The sequence below is a fragment of the Anabrus simplex genome, chromosome 3, assembly GCF_040414725.1.
Source record: "Anabrus simplex isolate iqAnaSimp1 chromosome 3, ASM4041472v1, whole genome shotgun sequence".
Lineage (NCBI taxonomy): Eukaryota > Metazoa > Arthropoda > Insecta > Orthoptera > Tettigoniidae > Anabrus > Anabrus simplex.
In genome coordinates, this window is record NC_090267.1 from 76,428,131 (window position 1) to 76,445,609 (window position 17,479).

Here is a 17,479-nt window from a genome sequence, read left to right on the forward strand (position 1 = left end):
AATTCCTCCTTTTTCCACAGTAGAGGTATGTTTGAAGTAGCCCCCAATCCTTGACGAGAGCTCCTGTTTTTCGGTGTGCCTCTATTATCGCAGCACTGCATGGACAAGGAGAAGCAGTAAACAGTTGCTCGTGAACATTCATGTGTACTTATGCCAGCTCATACTATGAAATTAAAGAATGAAAAGAAGTAACCTGATTACAATGGATGGACTTAGTTAAGAACAGCATAAAGCAATAGAACGTGGGAAGAATCAGAAGTAAAATTAAGAGATATTCTTTTTCCACCTGACAAAGTTGCACTTGGGTAAGAGAAATCAAAACCTATGATGAGTCATAAGTTATTGTTCAATATACTTGTGAGGAAGTTTTCTCTCAGCCATGGTACAGGTTCACAGTGGCTTTTCACTCGTTTCTTCATGTGGTTGCCCATGATGGCACATGAGAATGAATAACAAGAATAAAACATTTCAAAGAAATAGTTTATTTATTTTATACAAACATATTTTTTACACAAATATTGAGCAGATCTCGAGAAACAAATAACACCAGGAATGAAGTAATGTTCTAGTACACAATACACGCGCTGTTACATTTCAGTCTTCTGTCCTCAATGCTTCTCAAGGGCCAACACTAGCAACTCATTCATGCCCGTGAGCAGAGTCCGAGGATCTTCCATGAGACCGGCTGCGACTAAGCTGTTGTCAAACAGCTGCAAGAGAGAGAGAGAGAGAGAGCAAAATACACATTTAGGAATATCATGCAAGCCAGCCTGACTTTTGAGTTCAGTATAAACTTTATAAAGAGGTATATAAGAACAAGAGGGAGCAATAGAAAAGGAAACAAGTGCAAACATCAAAACACAAAAGGACAAGGACAGTCGTCACAAAGCTCTCTCCTCATCAATCCCAGTTCTCCATCCATCTCTTCTCAGCCCACAAAGAGTTTGTTTCTGTTTAGTGGCGAGGATGGAGAGGTTCAGAGCAAGTCAGTACTCAGTTAAAACAAGTACAAATTTGTAACTGTGCAGCCAAAAGTTTATATTAATTATCAGCTAGAGTGGACATTAAGAAGTAAGATTATTAGATATTATTACTAAATATGGACAAAAGTATTCCATGAAGGACATAATAATTGAAAAAATGAAATCTGATTATTTGAAATATAAATCTAAGCTTATATTAAGTAGAGTGATCATTTCACTGATAGTTATGTAGTTAAAAGTTAATAAGTGATGCAAAGCTTATTTATATAACATGAGTTACGGGAATAAAATACGGAAATGATCTCAATTCTCTATATTTATGTATACATTAGCATAGCATAATCAAACACAAGAGACAGTGTATTAATGCATTTGGTGTGATGTGTTACATGCAACAAACAAATCTTATTATTCTTTCCTCCACTGATGTAGGCTACAACCGAAAATTACATGTTTTTCTCTTATATGTACTCTAATACACAATACACGCGCTGTTACATTTCAGTCTTCTGTCATCAATGTACTCTATCATGGTAAGTAGCTGCTCTCCATCCGTTTCCTAGACTTATATTTAGAATCCGCATATCTCAGAGCCAATGTATTTCTAGAATAACTATAATGACTATAACATCTGATTGTACCGTCAACATTTGCTTCACGTGTGCCACCTTTAGTGGCATGGACCCTAGGAGACTTCTAGTTCCTTCCAAATTTGAAGACCATTCTTCTTGCAACTTTGTTGCTCACTGCTTTGGGACACTTCCAAACTCTTTCTCCATGTACTGTTTTGAACTCACTTACTTGCTCACTTACACTGACCACTGGAAATGCAGCGCCAGCCAAAATTATTGAAGGGTAGCGGTATCTGGCTTCCTAAAGACATTGTGTCATAATATCCAGAGCACACAGAAACAGATTAACACACACACAAAAAAAAGCTACTCAGACAACGTCTGAAGAGCGGGCCGATATTTTCCGCTAACTAGTAGTAAGGAGGTTGCTATGATAATGGCAGCTAGGCCGTGTGGATCAGCAAATTGAAATGCTACTTTTTTGCATTGTGGGCCTAGCAGCTTAGCACTTGTAGTTACTGAGCAGCTTTCATAAGGGAATGGTCTCCAAAATGAGCCTTTGGCACATCAAAGGCACTTCAGTGTGTGTGGATTTATATAATACAGGCCCACGAGGCACGTGCATAAGGACGGTGGCACTGGGAGCGGCAAATGTTGGCTAATACTATTTTTGATCGAAGAGTTGTGGTAAGTATTCGTTTATACAAAGAGGAGCTAGGGATTGGAATAATTTTCCAAGGGAGATGTTCAATAAATTTCCAACCTCTTTGAAACGATTTAAGAAAAGATTAGATAAACAACTGACAGCGAATCTGCCACCTGCACGACAATCCTAAATACAGATCAGTGGCGACATGATGATGATTATTTCACTACTGTCAGAGCCTAAAACCTCTATGGTTAATGAATTTATTTTCATATTTAAAAGTTATCAGGTTCTGGGGACTCTGGTTTTTTTGTAATCATAAATATTACTTGCACGGTGAGCCATATTCTGTACTTATGTCAAGTACTTGACTTTTTTTTGACAGTGCATGCTATAATTGTGCCTACAGGTGCAGGAATATTAAATCCAACATTGGCATTTACAAGTTCTTACTGATTTAACAAATGTCGACAAAAATGTAATACACCAACTTCACACACAAATGTATCTGTAATAAAACAGATAAATACAGTAGGACAATTGTCTCCAGTCAAAACAGTAGCGTAATTTTGCTGATGAACCCAGCTGGAAGTGAAACAGTGCTTTGCTGCGATATCACATAAATGCTAGAACCGAGTTACTCTACAGGTCTACTCGCTCCATCCCTACCACAATTTCTGCTTCTCAGGTTCATTAGGGGAGGCCATCTTGAGAGATCTTCACTCTTGATGTTGGTTGTTTTCATGTTTTTACAGTAAAGCTTTCCAATAGCAGACACCTTTGTGGATGAAAAATGCATCCATTTTTGAGAAGTGTTCATTATTAAGAAAAATTCAGTTTTTGAAAGTCCCAAGAATTCAAAAAAATATGTCGTGTAGTCAAAAATGTTTTTGGACCTGAATTCACTTAGTCGTGCTACTCTACTCGCCTTTTATGTTATTAAATCAAGAATGAGAGGGCAAGCCGACAGCCACTTAGTGCATTTACACTAATTTATTTTAAATGTTCATAAACCAGGGAAGTTTCACTATAACACCAGGCCTTCTGTGTCAGTTCAACTATGTACAATACAGTAAATAATATTCATAAAAACACCAAGCTAACTTAAGGAATTGGTCAGTTTTGGTCTGCTTGACAAAGACACTGCTAATGAAATTCTCCAGGAATATTTCAGGTCATTAAAAATTTGTAATCTGTTTGTATCACCTTCATTCCAGTGTTGCCAGACTGAAGGAAATTTCCCATGAATAAGGGAAAAATGGAAATGTTGTGGAACCATAGGGCAAATGTTAAGAACGTCGTGAAAACGTGGGAATTGTAATGTTGTCTTTCCCTACTTTCATAAAATATTTTACTGTTCCATTTTATGTTTGAACAAATGAAATGCCCTCTTGAAATGAGAGCAATACTTTCCTTTTCATATAGACTGTAGTTGTTGAGTTATAGTCCATACACTGGTTTGATGCAGCCCTCCATGCCACCCTATCCAGTGCTAACCTTTTCATTTCTACGTAACTATTGCATCCTACATCTGCTCTAATCTGCTTATCATATTCATACCTTGGTCTATCCCTACCGTTCTTACCGCCTACACTTCCTTCAAAAACCAACTGAACAAGTCCTGGGTGTCTTAAGATAGGTCCTAACATTCTATCTCTTCTTGTCAAATTTAGTCACATCAATTTCCTCTCACCAATTTGATTCAATATCTCTTCATTCGTGATATGATCTATCCATCTCACCTTCAGCATTCTTCTATAACACCACATTTCAAAAGCTTCTATTCTCTTTCTTCCTGAGCTAGTTATCGTCCATGTTTCACTTCCATACAATGCCACGCTCCACATGAAAGTCTTTAGAAACATCTTTCTAATTCCTGTATCAATGTTGGAAGTGAGCAAATTTATTTTCTTAAGAAAGCTCTTCCTTGCTTGTGCTAGTCTGCATTTTATGTCCTGCTTATGTCTGCCATAGTTAGTTATTTTACTATCCAAGTAACAATATTCATCTACTTCATTTAAGAATTCATTTCCTAATCTAATATTACCTGCATTACCTGCCTTCGTTCGGCTGCACTCCATTACTTTTGTTTAGGACTGTTGTCCTACTCCTTACCCAATACTTCGTCCATACCAATCAGCAGCTTCTTGAGATCTTCTACAGTCTCAGATAAAATAACAATATCATTGGCAAATCTCAAGGTTTTGATTTCCTCTCCTTGGATTGTGATTCCCTTTCCAAATTCCTATTTGATTTCCTTTACTGCCTATTCTATATAAATACTGAAAAGGATGGGGGACAGACTGCAGCCTTGCCTCACTCCTTTCTGGATTGCTGCTTCTGTTTCAAAACCTTCGATTCTTATCACTGTAGACTGATTTTTATACAGATTGTAGATCATTTTTTGTTCTCGGTATCTGATCCCAATCACCTTCAGAATCTTAAATAGCTCAGTCCAATCAACATTATCAAATGCCTTTTCTAGATCTACGAACGCCATGTACGTGGGCTTGTCCTTCTTAATTCGATCCTCTAAAATCAGATATAAAGTTAGGATTGCTTCACACGTTCCTACATTTCTTCTGAAGCCAAATTGATCTTCTCCCAACTCAGCTTCAACCTGTCTTTCCATTCTTCTGTAAATAATTCATGTTAAATTTTTGCAAGCATGGGATACTAAACTAATGATATGGTAGTTTTTGCACTTGTCAGCACCGGCTTTCTTGGGAATAGGTATTCATATAGACTAGCATAGTATATTTTTGATGCATCGCATTTTAGCTCAAACCCTGAAACTGTCCGTGGTAGAGTGGCAGTCTCTGAACAATTGGTTGTTATAATTAAGTGGTTTATGTTTTAAATGCATTTACAGTAAAACTTCGTTAATTTGAAGTCGTTGGGATGCAAAAATCAGACTTTGAATTACGTGATTTCGAATTAACTGCCAACACGTACTTTGGAAATGCCAACCCTTGCGGCATCACAATATATTCTAAGACCCGTTACTGCATGCAATTAACGTTGATTCACAGTTTAAAGCTCTCAAATGTCATGGAAAAAATAAATAAAAAATAACGTCACGCAACAAAATCAAAAGAAAGAAAACATGATTCAAAAGATGAGGAGAAATCTATACTGGCTCCCCAGTGCAAGTGTTTTATTCATTGGATTACTGTACTGTATGCATTTTAGATGCCTTGTGCTTGCACGGAATGTAACCGATGCCCTTAAAACATCGCGGCTTATCAAACTTTCCTATGACGAGGGGAGAAAGTCTCTTGCTTCCGTTCGCATTGCAAAAACAGTACAGTGACTATACGTGTACAATTTCCCGCCATGGCACTTCTAAGACCCATTAATGCATGCAATCACCTTGATTCTCAGTTTAAACTTTTCACATGCCATGGAAAACAGTATTTCAAAAATTTATCCAACAAGGTGCATTTACATTTTTCAATAATACTCTTGTATAAAACAATGAGAAACATAACCTCACGCAACGAAAGGAAGAAAAACACGATTCAAAGATGAGGAAAAATTATGCTGGCTCCCCTGTGCAAATGCTTTATCTTTTGGATTACAGTACTGTCTACATTTTTTTTTTTTTTGCTAGGGGGTTTACGTCGCACCGACACAGATAGGTCTTATGGCGACGATGGGATAGGAAAGGCTTAGGAGTTGGAAGGAAGCGGCCGTGGCCTTAATTAAGGTACAGCCCCAGCATTTGCCTGGTGTGAAAATGGGAAACCACGGAAAACCATTTTCAGGGCTGCCGATAGTGGGATTCGAACCTACTATCTCCCGGATGCAAGCTCACAGCCGCGCGCCTCTACGCGCACGGCCAACTCGCCCGGTGTCTACATTTTTAGACGCCTTATACTGGCATTGAAAGTGTCCGACACCCTTAAAAAAAAACATTGTGGCTTTTCGAACTTTCCTATGACAGGGGAAGGAAGTCGCTCGCTTCATTGTGCAGTGCACTCATTCTCTTTGGTGCAGTGTGCACTGAATAGCAACACAGTACATTTGCCGGCTGGCAATTCTCTCCTTTAAAACTTTAAGTCTGTTTGGCCTCAGCATTTAAAAAAATAAAACAAACAAACAATGCAGTTTCATCGGCACTGACAATATTGTTTGGTGCGTACAAATTGATTATGGGCTATAAGCCACGTTTGTTCGCCAACTTCTGTCGGCATCGCCAGTGTTTGCGGATTCTACTTCTCTGCACACTGCCTGCTACGTGATATTGTGGCTTTCCTAAAGACGCCGAATACAAAATAATTACGATTCCGCTCGAACATAGCAGATATGAAGCACACTGTAGACACGCCAAAGTAGGTGAAAGTGCGCAAAGTTACCCCTCCACGTTCCGCAAGACGTGTTCTTTCATGACGCGGAGAAATTTTGAATTTAAATTACTCAGTAAAATACTATTTTTTCAAAATATAAAGGCAGTTTTAAATTAAAAGTCTGAATTTCGGTAACAGGACCGGCATTGTTCTTCGAATTATGAATTATCCGTATTTCGAATTCAGCGAGATTTTGAATTAACCAATTTCGAATTATCGAGGTTCGACTGTATATTACTTATCAATAATATTTTGAATGAATGTGTACAAGTGGGATGCCTAATTGCACAAGTCATATGTAGTAACATACTGTATTAAACGTGAACAATAATAAATCTTCCATAAAAGAACATATTTCACATTTCAGATTTTAATAATGCAATCTGCTGGTAAATTTGGGGCTTAAGTGCGGCCAGTATCCTGTATTCGGGAGATAGTGGGTTCGAACCCCACTGTCGGCAGTCCTGAAGGTGGTTTTCCGTGGTTTCCCATTTTCACACCAGGCAAATGCTGGGGCTGTACCTTAATTAAGGCCACGGTCGCTTCCTTCCCAGTCCTAGCCCTTTCCTGTCCCATAGTCGCCGTAAGACCTATCTGTGTCGGTGCGACGTAAAGCCAATAGAAAAAAAAAAAAAGAAAGGTAAATTTGGGTGTTATGGTAGGTATTGTCAGGACTGCTCCTCCCATTCAGCAGTTACTAATTTTTAGTGCCCATTGTAGCAGCACAAATATTGTTGTTGTTGTTGTTGTTGTTGTTGTTGTTATTATTATGTGTTAATTACATGGCCCAACTAAAAGAAGAGGCGGATTTTCAGGGCAAATAATCGACTACGGAAGTGGGAGAACATCTGGTATATTATAGAAAGTACCGTTTCTGTTTAGTTCTGATATAGCAGCAGGAAGCTTAGTTTGATATTTATGATTATAAATATCAGATGAGGGAAAAATCAGGTACATGCAGGAAATTTTAACATTGTGATGAGAATTTCAACTGTAAAAATCTGACAACACTGCTTCATTTCAGAAGTAGCGCTTCAGCTCTCTTATTCCTCGTTTTGTCTTTGAGATCATCAGCACTCTGGGCTATCCGGTAGATTACAGTTCAGTCCTCTGTCGGCCAGGGCTTTACAACTTATCTGCCTCGCTGTTTTAAGCTTCCAAGCACAGTTTGCACTCTTTTACTGCTAGTTAGTGTCCATTAACAAGTGTGAGCATCCATTTTTAGGAATGTGCGGTATTAAGAGTTACAGTATTTCCCTATACAAGTCCAGGTTATTTTTCCAGGGATTTGAAAACTGTCTCCTAATCAGAAGTGTCCATTAAAGGAAGTTTCACTATACTTGTCTCCTTCTCTTCTCTATTTCTTCCTCTTCCCACAATGGCCTGTCATTGTGTTTGTCCTCTTACGTGTTCCTTTTAATGCTCCTCTCTTTCTATATATGATTTGTTATTGTTTGTTCCTTTCAATTACTTATATTGACCTAGTTGGTTGCTTTTCTGTTTGTCCTGTGTTCTTAATCTTTTATCACCTGTATTAATGTATATTTTTTGTCTCTTCCCTTTTTCTGTATTTATCCCTTTTTTTTCTCATCTCACACTTTCCACATCAAGACTGAAGATCTGTCAAAATAGCCCCATGAGTGTTGAAACCCTCCCTCCTGATGAAGGTGCAAAGCAGAAATGGATGTAGAACCAGAGGTGATGAGGAGAGAACCCATCTATTTGAAGATGTAGAGATGGTCTTTGTCTCCTTTTTCTGTTGCTCCCTCAGCCCACATTCACCTATCATTGTGTTTAAGCTATTCTTGTTCTTATCTCTCTATATTTGACTTAATATGGCTTGTGTGTCCCTTTCCAGTACATTATAAAGAATAATAATGCTACTGGTTTAATGCCCAACTAACTACTTTTATAGTTTTCGGAGATGCCGGGCTGCTGGAAGTTTGTCCCACAGGAGTTCTTAAATGTGCCAGTAAATCTCCTGGCACAAGCTGATGTATTGGAGCACCTTCAAATACCACCAGACTGAGCCAGGATCAAACTTGCTAACTTCAGCTAGAGCTCTACCATCTGAGCTACACAGTCCAGCAAAAAAAAAAAAAAAAAAGTATGATATTGGTGTTAACTAGAAGAAGAAATGGGAAGGTAAAAATTGGGAGACGAGACCCCGAAATTGCAGAAAGGCCAAGTACTTTGGAAGTGAACTGATGCAGCATAAGTAAAAGGATACAACAGGAGAATGAATTTTATCAGAGAGTGACGAACTTGATCTTGAAGAAGGAAGTTCAAACATGTGTAATTCCCCATACTGACTTAAACAAGACTTATGGATAAAAAATTTTCAGACTCTGGTATTACCAATACTTGACAAGATGACATGGTCCTTGTTGATGCAATGAGTGTACAAACTGTGAAACTGCAGGGAGCATTGAAGTCTGGTCCTCGGTTTGCTTTTGAGTAATTATGCTCATGTAACTCCTACCTATGAAACTTTTTCCTGGCTGAAACCTGAGGGGCGACACGAGTTTTATATACTGATGTCATAGGAAGTTTCATGTACTGTTATCATTATATTGAACTCTGTATGAAAATCTCTGCCTATACCGGTATATTTCTTCAAAATTTCATTTCTTGTCCTCATTCCATAATTGTAACATTAGATATGGATAGGTCTTCCTCAATATTGCTATCAATTGCTCTTCTATGTGACCATGTTGCAATTTTGGAATAAACTTCCAACTGATGTCAGGAACTATAAAACATTCACAAAATTGAAGAATGTTTGCAGATATTTTGTTCTGAATACTGCCAACTGTTTCATGTGACTGGTGGTATGTGATAGGATGTATGAAATGTAAGATAGTAACAATGTGATTTTACAATTAAAATATGTTCATTTCACCCAAAGAACGTGTTTTATTCCATGTTAGGAAGTCAAATACATTAAGAAACGAGATCACAACTTCCAGAGGTGTACATGGTCCTAAGGTTCATCATTCAGTCAGCAACAGCAACTTGTGGAAACATACCAAGGTTACTCCAGTATATAAAACTGGAGATATCAAATTGTTCAGTAATTATAGACCTGTTACTATTCTTTGTGCCCCAGCCAAACTTTTTGAAATTATATTGTACAAACAAATTTATGATCATGTTAGAAATAGTATCTCACCGAGACAACATGGATTCATGGCGAGAAGATCCACTGAAACAAATCTTTGCAACTTTACTGAATATATATCCGCTAGTTTAGATGATCATGATCAGGCTGATGTAATTTACACGGATTTTCAAAAAGCTTTCGATAAGGTTAATCATGATTGCTTAATAAATAAATTTTCTTCCTTTGGATTTTCTACTACATTACAAAACTTACTGATATCGTATTTAAAGGATAGAACTCAGGTTGTAAGTTACAAAGGTCATATATCTTCCAAATTTGATGTAAATTCGGGAGTTCCACAAGGTTCTAACTTGGGGCCTTTGCTATTTCTAATCTTTGTTAATGACATACCGGAAACTATAACATCTTCTGAAATTCTTATTTTTGCTGATGATATTAAAATATACAAATCTATTAAAACAGTATCTGATTGTCAACTACTTCAAAACGATTTAGATTCTCTTGTAGACTGGAGCAAACAGAATAAGTTAAATTTTAATATAGATAAATGTGTAGCCATGACATTTACTCGGAAGAAACAGAAGATTAAATATAACTATGCAATGGATACTGACATATTAACTCGTGTCAAGACAAAAATGGATTTAGGAATAACATTCAATGAAGATTTAAGATTCAACGACCATATTCAAAAAATTACCAATAATGCTCTTAAAATGTTAGGCTTCATTATACGGAATTCGTTATCATTTCGTCCAAAGACACTATTAACCTTGTTTAACTCATTTGTAAGGTCCAGACTTGAGTATGGCTCAGTTGTTTGGAACCCAGTGACCACAAAAAATATCAATCTTATCGAGAGTACTCAAAACAAGCTTTTAAAATTCATGACTTATAAAATCACAGGAAATTACCCAACCTTCATAAATTACTCAGATATGCTGAAGGAACATGGTGTGAATAGCTTGCGCCACAGACGAAGTTGCAAAGATTTGACTTTCCTGTATAAAATAATTAATTCTGTAATTGATGACTCAAACATATTGAAATCAATAACATTTTATGTGCCACATAAACTAAGTCGTCCTAGAAATATATTCTTTCTATCAAAGGCTAAGACCGAAATACATAAGAACTCCCCAATTAACAGAGCAATGAGGCTCTACAACAATATTCATCCTTATGTTGATATTTTTAGTATGGCTGAAGCTACATTCATTTCGAAATGTAACACTGTACTTCTGAACATAATTTAATAGATTATGAAGATTAAAAAAAGGAAAATAGTATAAACTAGTATAAATGATGTACAACTTGGTTTTTAAATGTATTACATTCCAAGTGGAAATCCTGTTAAAATAATTGTTTTAATTAATATACTGATTTTAATTAGAATGTATTAGTAATGTAATGTATTATTAGTTATATTAACCATAATTATTCTTTTTTTTTTTTTTTTTTTTTTTAGTAATGTGACGTGTGTCAGAGTAATTAGTTTTAGGATTACTCTAACTAGGTAGTGGTTTTTGTTCTTAACATGTACCTTTAACATGTAAGTAACAATTGTCGTGAACATTGTAATTGGGACTAATGACCTGTTATGTTCACAATAAATAAATAAATAAATAAATAAATAAATAAATAAATAAATAAAACATAAATTAAGTTCCAGTTTAATTCATGGGGGCACAGAAGGCTGAGCATAGAGCTAACTACTCTACCCCTCCAAGTACCGAGGATAGTGTAAGCCTTTACCTTCCACCCCTCCAAGGTCTTTCATGGCCTGTGCAGAGATAACTTTGCTTTAAATAGTGTATGAAAAATTAAACTTTTAATTGGTTAACATAAAATTTAAGTAACATCACAGTTTACTGCCATACTTGTTTGATTATGTATACTATTCTGATATGCTTCTGTTTTCATATCGTACCTTACTTGTTTTCATTATGATGTATTGTTTCTTCATCGTCATCATCCTTTCCCTTTATCCAGCTCCTGCTGGGTCGGGGCATTTATGGCACTTCTCCAGCTACCTCTCTCCTTATTGCTTTTAATGTAGAAAACATTTCTTACCAAAGTAGGGGTCCCCACACTATGAAAAGCATAAAATTAAGCAATTTCCTCAATTGTGTCAAAGTCATAGACAGCTCTATCAAACTTTTAAAAAATTAGAAAATCACTTTCGGCCTAAATGCAATTCCAGAAAAACAGTCTAAACTCGCTTGTTTATTCACTCCTTTTCTTTTTGATTCAAATCTTAGCCAAATTAACTAATTTACATAATTCTTTCTGTAATGTGTTCCTCGGTTCAGTTCCTTCAGGTGGTTTTTTTCATTTTTTGAAAAATGTCCATAACGAATGTAGTTATAAAGGATTAAGTGAAACTCTGCATTGACTCACATTAGCGTCGTAGTGGTGCTTAAATGACACAATTCATTGAATCACATTAGCGCTCATAGCGGTAGAAAAAGGCAAATTGCTAATCTAATCGACCGGATAACGATGATTAAGGAAAGGATTGTCATTTTTAGGAATAAATAAAGAATATATTCTCATACTTTATTATATGCCTTTGGTTGTGGCATCATACGCAACCATTAACCCGGCTCAAGGGAGAGAGGGTCACCTCCCTGTTCTCCACTTGAGTAATTCTTGCCTGGCGCATCCACGCTGCGGAGGTGGGCATCCTCCACATCAGTAGGCCGGTGTGAAAGGATGGCTAAGTTCAGACAGGGACCCAGCACCACGAGGTATAACGTGGAACCCATGCCCAGGGTTACGGACGAAGACCTTAACGGCATCTTTGGCAAAGAAGGAGACCTTCGGAATGGCAGAGATGGCAGAAGAGGCAATCCATCCTCCCTGGGGAAAATTAGAAGAGGACACCACTGCCTTGTGGAGAAGAGGGATCTTCAAAGGCTAAGGGAGTAAACCCCAATAGAAAATCCTCACCTGTGTTAGTCCTAGTAAGTCAGCAGTTGAGTATGAATATACTGCTTTCAAACCTGAAATAAGCCTCGGATGGAAGAATAAATTAAATACCGGGCACGACAGTTTTTCTCGTACCGTCCAAATTTATGAGGGCCAAAAGCCTGATGCTCATCGGAGATACCAGAAGACACAAAACCCTCCCAAGAAAGAGCGACTGAAAACTGATACACTCAATATCCTTACTCTCACCAACAAATATGAAGAACTTGTGGACCTTATGGAGAGGCGTAAGCTCAAGGTATTGGGGCTGAGTGAGACAAAATGGAAAGGATATGGGAAGAAGCCCTTGAGAAATGGATATGTGCTGTACTGGAGTGGGAACAATGATGAATCCAAAAATGGAGTTGGCTTCCTCCTTCATAAAGATATAGACACACAGACAGATGTCAAATATGTGAGTGATAGGATCATCCAGATGAGACTAAGTGTTGGTAATGCACATCAAACTCTCCTGCAAGTTTATGCACCACAGACAAGATGTACCACAGAAGAGAAAGAGCAATTCCTTATCGAACTTGAGGAACAAATAACAGAGGAGAACACAATCATTATGGGTGATCTGAATGCCCAAGTTGGTAAAGAAAGACTAGATTGTAAAAACAATGTTGGCCCCCATGGCTCTGGTAACAGAAACTATGAAGGAGGGAACCTGATTGATTTCTGTGTGCAAAACAACTTAACCATCCAGAACGCATGGTATCAGAAGAGGGACAGCCATAAAATAACGAGATACAGCTGGGATGGAAAGCTCAAGACTATGATCGACTTCATCATCACTGATAGAAAAGCGGGTCAGTATGTTACAGAGTGCCTAGATAGCGATCATCAGCTATTAATCACTGACCTAAAAGATGTTCATGTGCCAAAATTAAACAAAAGAAAATGCCAAAGATTAAGACATGGCTGTTGAAGGACATGGAGAAGAAAGGAAACTATGAAGCAAGGATAACAGCTAAATAACCCAAAACTGAGAAAGGGGGAGTCGAAGAAGAATGGTCCTTATTCAAAGAAACCCTTGTAAAAGAAGCCACGGAAATTTGTGGAAAAACAACTGCCACACCAAAAGAGAAGGAAACACCTTGGTGGAATGACCGAGTGAAGACAGCAGTAAAAGACAGAAATATATTGAAAAGAAAATTAGACCTTGAAAAACAGAAAACAGATGATAGACGAAATGAATTAGAAATTGAACACCTAGCACAGGAATACCAGAAAAAGAAACTGGCTGTAAAAAGACTAATCCAGGACGAAAAGGAAAAGTGCTGGAAGTAGGAAGTAGGAAACTACTATACAAAATAGTAAACAGTAAAAGAAATGAAAATATAAACATCCTTGCACTGGAAAAAGATGATGGTAGCTTAATACGAACAGAGGAAGGGATCAGGGATGAAATGAAGAAGTACTTCAACATGCTGTTAAATGGAGATGGGAGCAACACCACCACCAATGATTGTAGTGTAGATGAAGCCAAAAACAACAAATACCCATTAACATGGCTTGAGGTAGAAACAGCACTAAAGAGCATGCAAAATAGGAAGTCCCCAGGCTTTGATGATCTCAGCCCAGACAATATAAAGGCAGCTGGAATACCAGGCTTGAACTGGCTATATAAAGTGTTATCAGTGATTTGGGAAAGTAATAAAATTCCAGAAGATTGGAGTAAAGGGGTTCCCACTGTTCAAAAAGGGCAACCGACGGAAATGTGGAAATTAGAGAGGCATCACACTGTTGTCACACTCACTGAAGCTGCTGGAAAATATCATAGAAGCAAGACTTAGGAAGATAGTGGAACCTTTGCTTGAGGAAGAACAACATGGGTTCAGGAAAGGTCAAAGTACTCTGGATCTTATCTTTGCAGTAAAGATGCTGACACAAAAGTACTGGGAATATGGAAGAAATCTTGTGATTGCATTTGTGGACATTGAAAAAGCATATGATAGTGTTCCTCAAAACAAGATATGGGAATGTCTGGAAGACCTAAAGGTGCCAAAGTACTTAATTGACAAAGTCAAGATGCTATACCAGAAGTGCTACAGCTGTGCCCAGATAGGCAGCGGACGATCAAAATGGTTTGAAACAAAGAGAGGTGTCCAACAAGGAAGTGCTCTGTCACCACTCCTGTTCGTAATAGTAATGGGCAAGGCCATCAAATCTATCAAGAAAATGGACAGTAAACCAAACGCCCTGTTTAAAACAAAGAGAGGTGTCCAACAAGGAAGTGCTCTGTCACCACTCCTGTTCGTAACAGTAATGGACAAGGTCATCAAATCTATCAAGAAAATGGACAGTGAACCAAATGCCCTGGTATTTGCTGATGATGTGCTTTTATGGGGAGAGACAGAAGCTGAAGTTCAGAAGAAACTTAATGAATGGAACAAATTCAAAAATTTTGGACTGAAGATGAGCAAAACAAAGACAGTGGAAATGACCATCAACAGGGAAGGAACAAGCTCAAATATATTTCTGGAAGGAGAAAAAATCGAATCAGCTCCCCACTTCAAGTACCTCGGAAGCACAATATCGAAAGACAACACTGTTAGGCAGGAAATACTCAGCAGGACACAGAAAGCGAAAACAATCATGTACCACACTTACTTCGTACCAATCCTCACGTACGGTTTAGAGACATGTACCGGTACCCTACTAAACAAAGACTTCAGTAGAATCCAAGCAACTGAAATGAGATTCATTAGAACCATGAACCAAACAACCAGAAAGGATAAGATCAGAAATGAAGTGAATAGGAAAGTAGCTGGTATTGAGGTTCCTATTATAAGTGTCATAAAGAAACACAGATTTCAGTGGTATGGGCACATAATGAGAATGAACAGGGAAAGACCTGCCAGAAAATATTTCGACCTTAATCTCGTAGGAAGAAGACCACAGGGAAGACCAAGAAAACATTGGATAGAGACTGTAAGATCAGATGTGGAGGAGAGAGGATACAAATGGGAGGATGTACTGGATCAGAAGATGTATGAAGACAGAAGGAGATGGCGAGCGCTTGTACACCACACCCGGGAAACTGGAGTTGGGAAATGATGATGATGATAATGATGATGACTTTATTATATTTTATCTACCTAAAATTCGTAGCTCAGATCCTTAGGAATTTTTCAATACCGAGTTGCTTGCCTGAAGGTCTAGAACTGTGGATTTTTAACTATTATGCTTCAAATTATTCTTTGTCTTATGTGCATTGTTTGTTTTCCTTGTTATGTATTTTTCAAACTACAGTAATATCGTGCATAGCTATTTTTTCATTTTTTTTTTGTTTGTTCTGTAATTGAACATTAATATTACTTTACTATGTTATAATTTGTGTGGTTAAGTCTAAGAAAGAGCCATGAATCTTACCTTCACCACTGCTAAAGATAAATAAATAAGCAGCAAAGTACTGGACACTGACAAAAAGACAGTGTAAGAACCAGACAAATGAGATTAAACTTTAAAAAAAGTATGATAGGAAAGGCACAAAAGGACAGTGTAAGAAATGATATCAAGAAGAATATCAGAGTAGAAAAGCCTTCAGAATGAATGGAGAGAAATAAACTGAGATTGTTTGGACACGTTAAGAGGAGGAAGGCTAAGACTGAAGGGAGGACAACAAGAGATAGACCCAAACTTCGGTTATTGGACTTGATCAAGTTCACCAGTTCCTCCGTTACACAGAGAAGCATAGGAGCATGGATATGAGGTGTTGTGTTTTTAATTCTTTTTTAACAATAAGCATTTTACATTGCAATGACATAAATTGGTCTTATGGCAATGATGGGCTAGGCATGGGAAGGAATCGAGATTGTCCTTAATTAAGGTACTGCCTGGTGTGAAAATGGGAAACCATAGAAACCCATCTTCAGGGCTGCCAACAGTGCGGTTCGAACCCACTATCTCCCAATGCAAACTGATAACCACAAGACCCAAACTGCGCAGCCACTTGTTCGGTAGTTTTTTCTCTGTCCTCGTATGTATACACTGGTTGCCATGGTGTAGGAAAACTGTGGACACAAAACTGTCCACACCAATTCTAGATAGACCCCAGCCCAAAAACATATCATGTTTTAAAGAAGAGAAAGATGGAAAGGTGCCATTAACATTCTGACCCAGCTGGAAATGGAAACTGATGATGATGATGATGATGACAGTAGTTTCCACAGCAAACTGCATCAGAAACCTTTCAAGAAATAACAATAGTTCAACATTTCTGCCAGTCCAGCATGGCAGTAGCCCCTTCAAGAAGTCAACTCTAGGGCCGAGTAATAAGGAGAGAGGTAGCTGGAAAAGTGCCATAAATGCCCCGACCCGGCAGGAGCTGGATAAGGAGAACGGTTGATGACGATGAAGAAACAATACATCATAATGAAAACAAGTAAGGTACGATATGAAAACAGAAGCATATCAGAATAGTATACATAATCAAACAAGTATGGCAGTAAACTGTGATGTTACTTAAATTCTATGTTTACCAATTAAAAGTTTAATTTTTTATATGCTATTAAAAGCAAAGCAATCTCTGCACAGGCCATGAAAGTCTTTGGAGGGGTAGAAGGTAAAGGTTTCCACTATCCTCGGTACTTCAAGGGATAGAGTAGTTAGCCCTATGCTTGGCCGTCTGTGCCCCCAAAAATTAAACTGGAACTCAATTTATGTTGCTGGCTGAATGATGAATCTTAGGACCATGTACACCTCTGGAAGTGGAAATCTCATTTCTGCATATCGTGTGAATAGGAAACGGCCAGGAAGGTAGTCACTCATCAGTTCGTTGTAAGTCATCGAGCTCGCTACTTAACTGTACTTTGTAACAACTACATTAT

The 17,479-nt window shown here is 37.8% G+C and overlaps 1 protein-coding gene across 1 annotated transcript in view; it reads right to left on the minus strand.

Moving 5' to 3' along the window:
* Nucleotides 1-461: 461 nt before the first annotated feature.
* Nucleotides 462-17,479, minus strand: part of Trap1 (TNF receptor associated protein 1) — a 550,461-nt gene continuing 533,443 nt past the window's right edge. Inside the window, exon 17 of the mRNA XM_067144122.2 lies at nucleotides 462-710. Within this exon, the coding sequence (XP_067000223.1) occupies nucleotides 609-710 (102 nt within the window). The 3' untranslated portion in view covers nucleotides 462-608. The remainder of the gene's footprint in view (nucleotides 711-17,479) is intronic.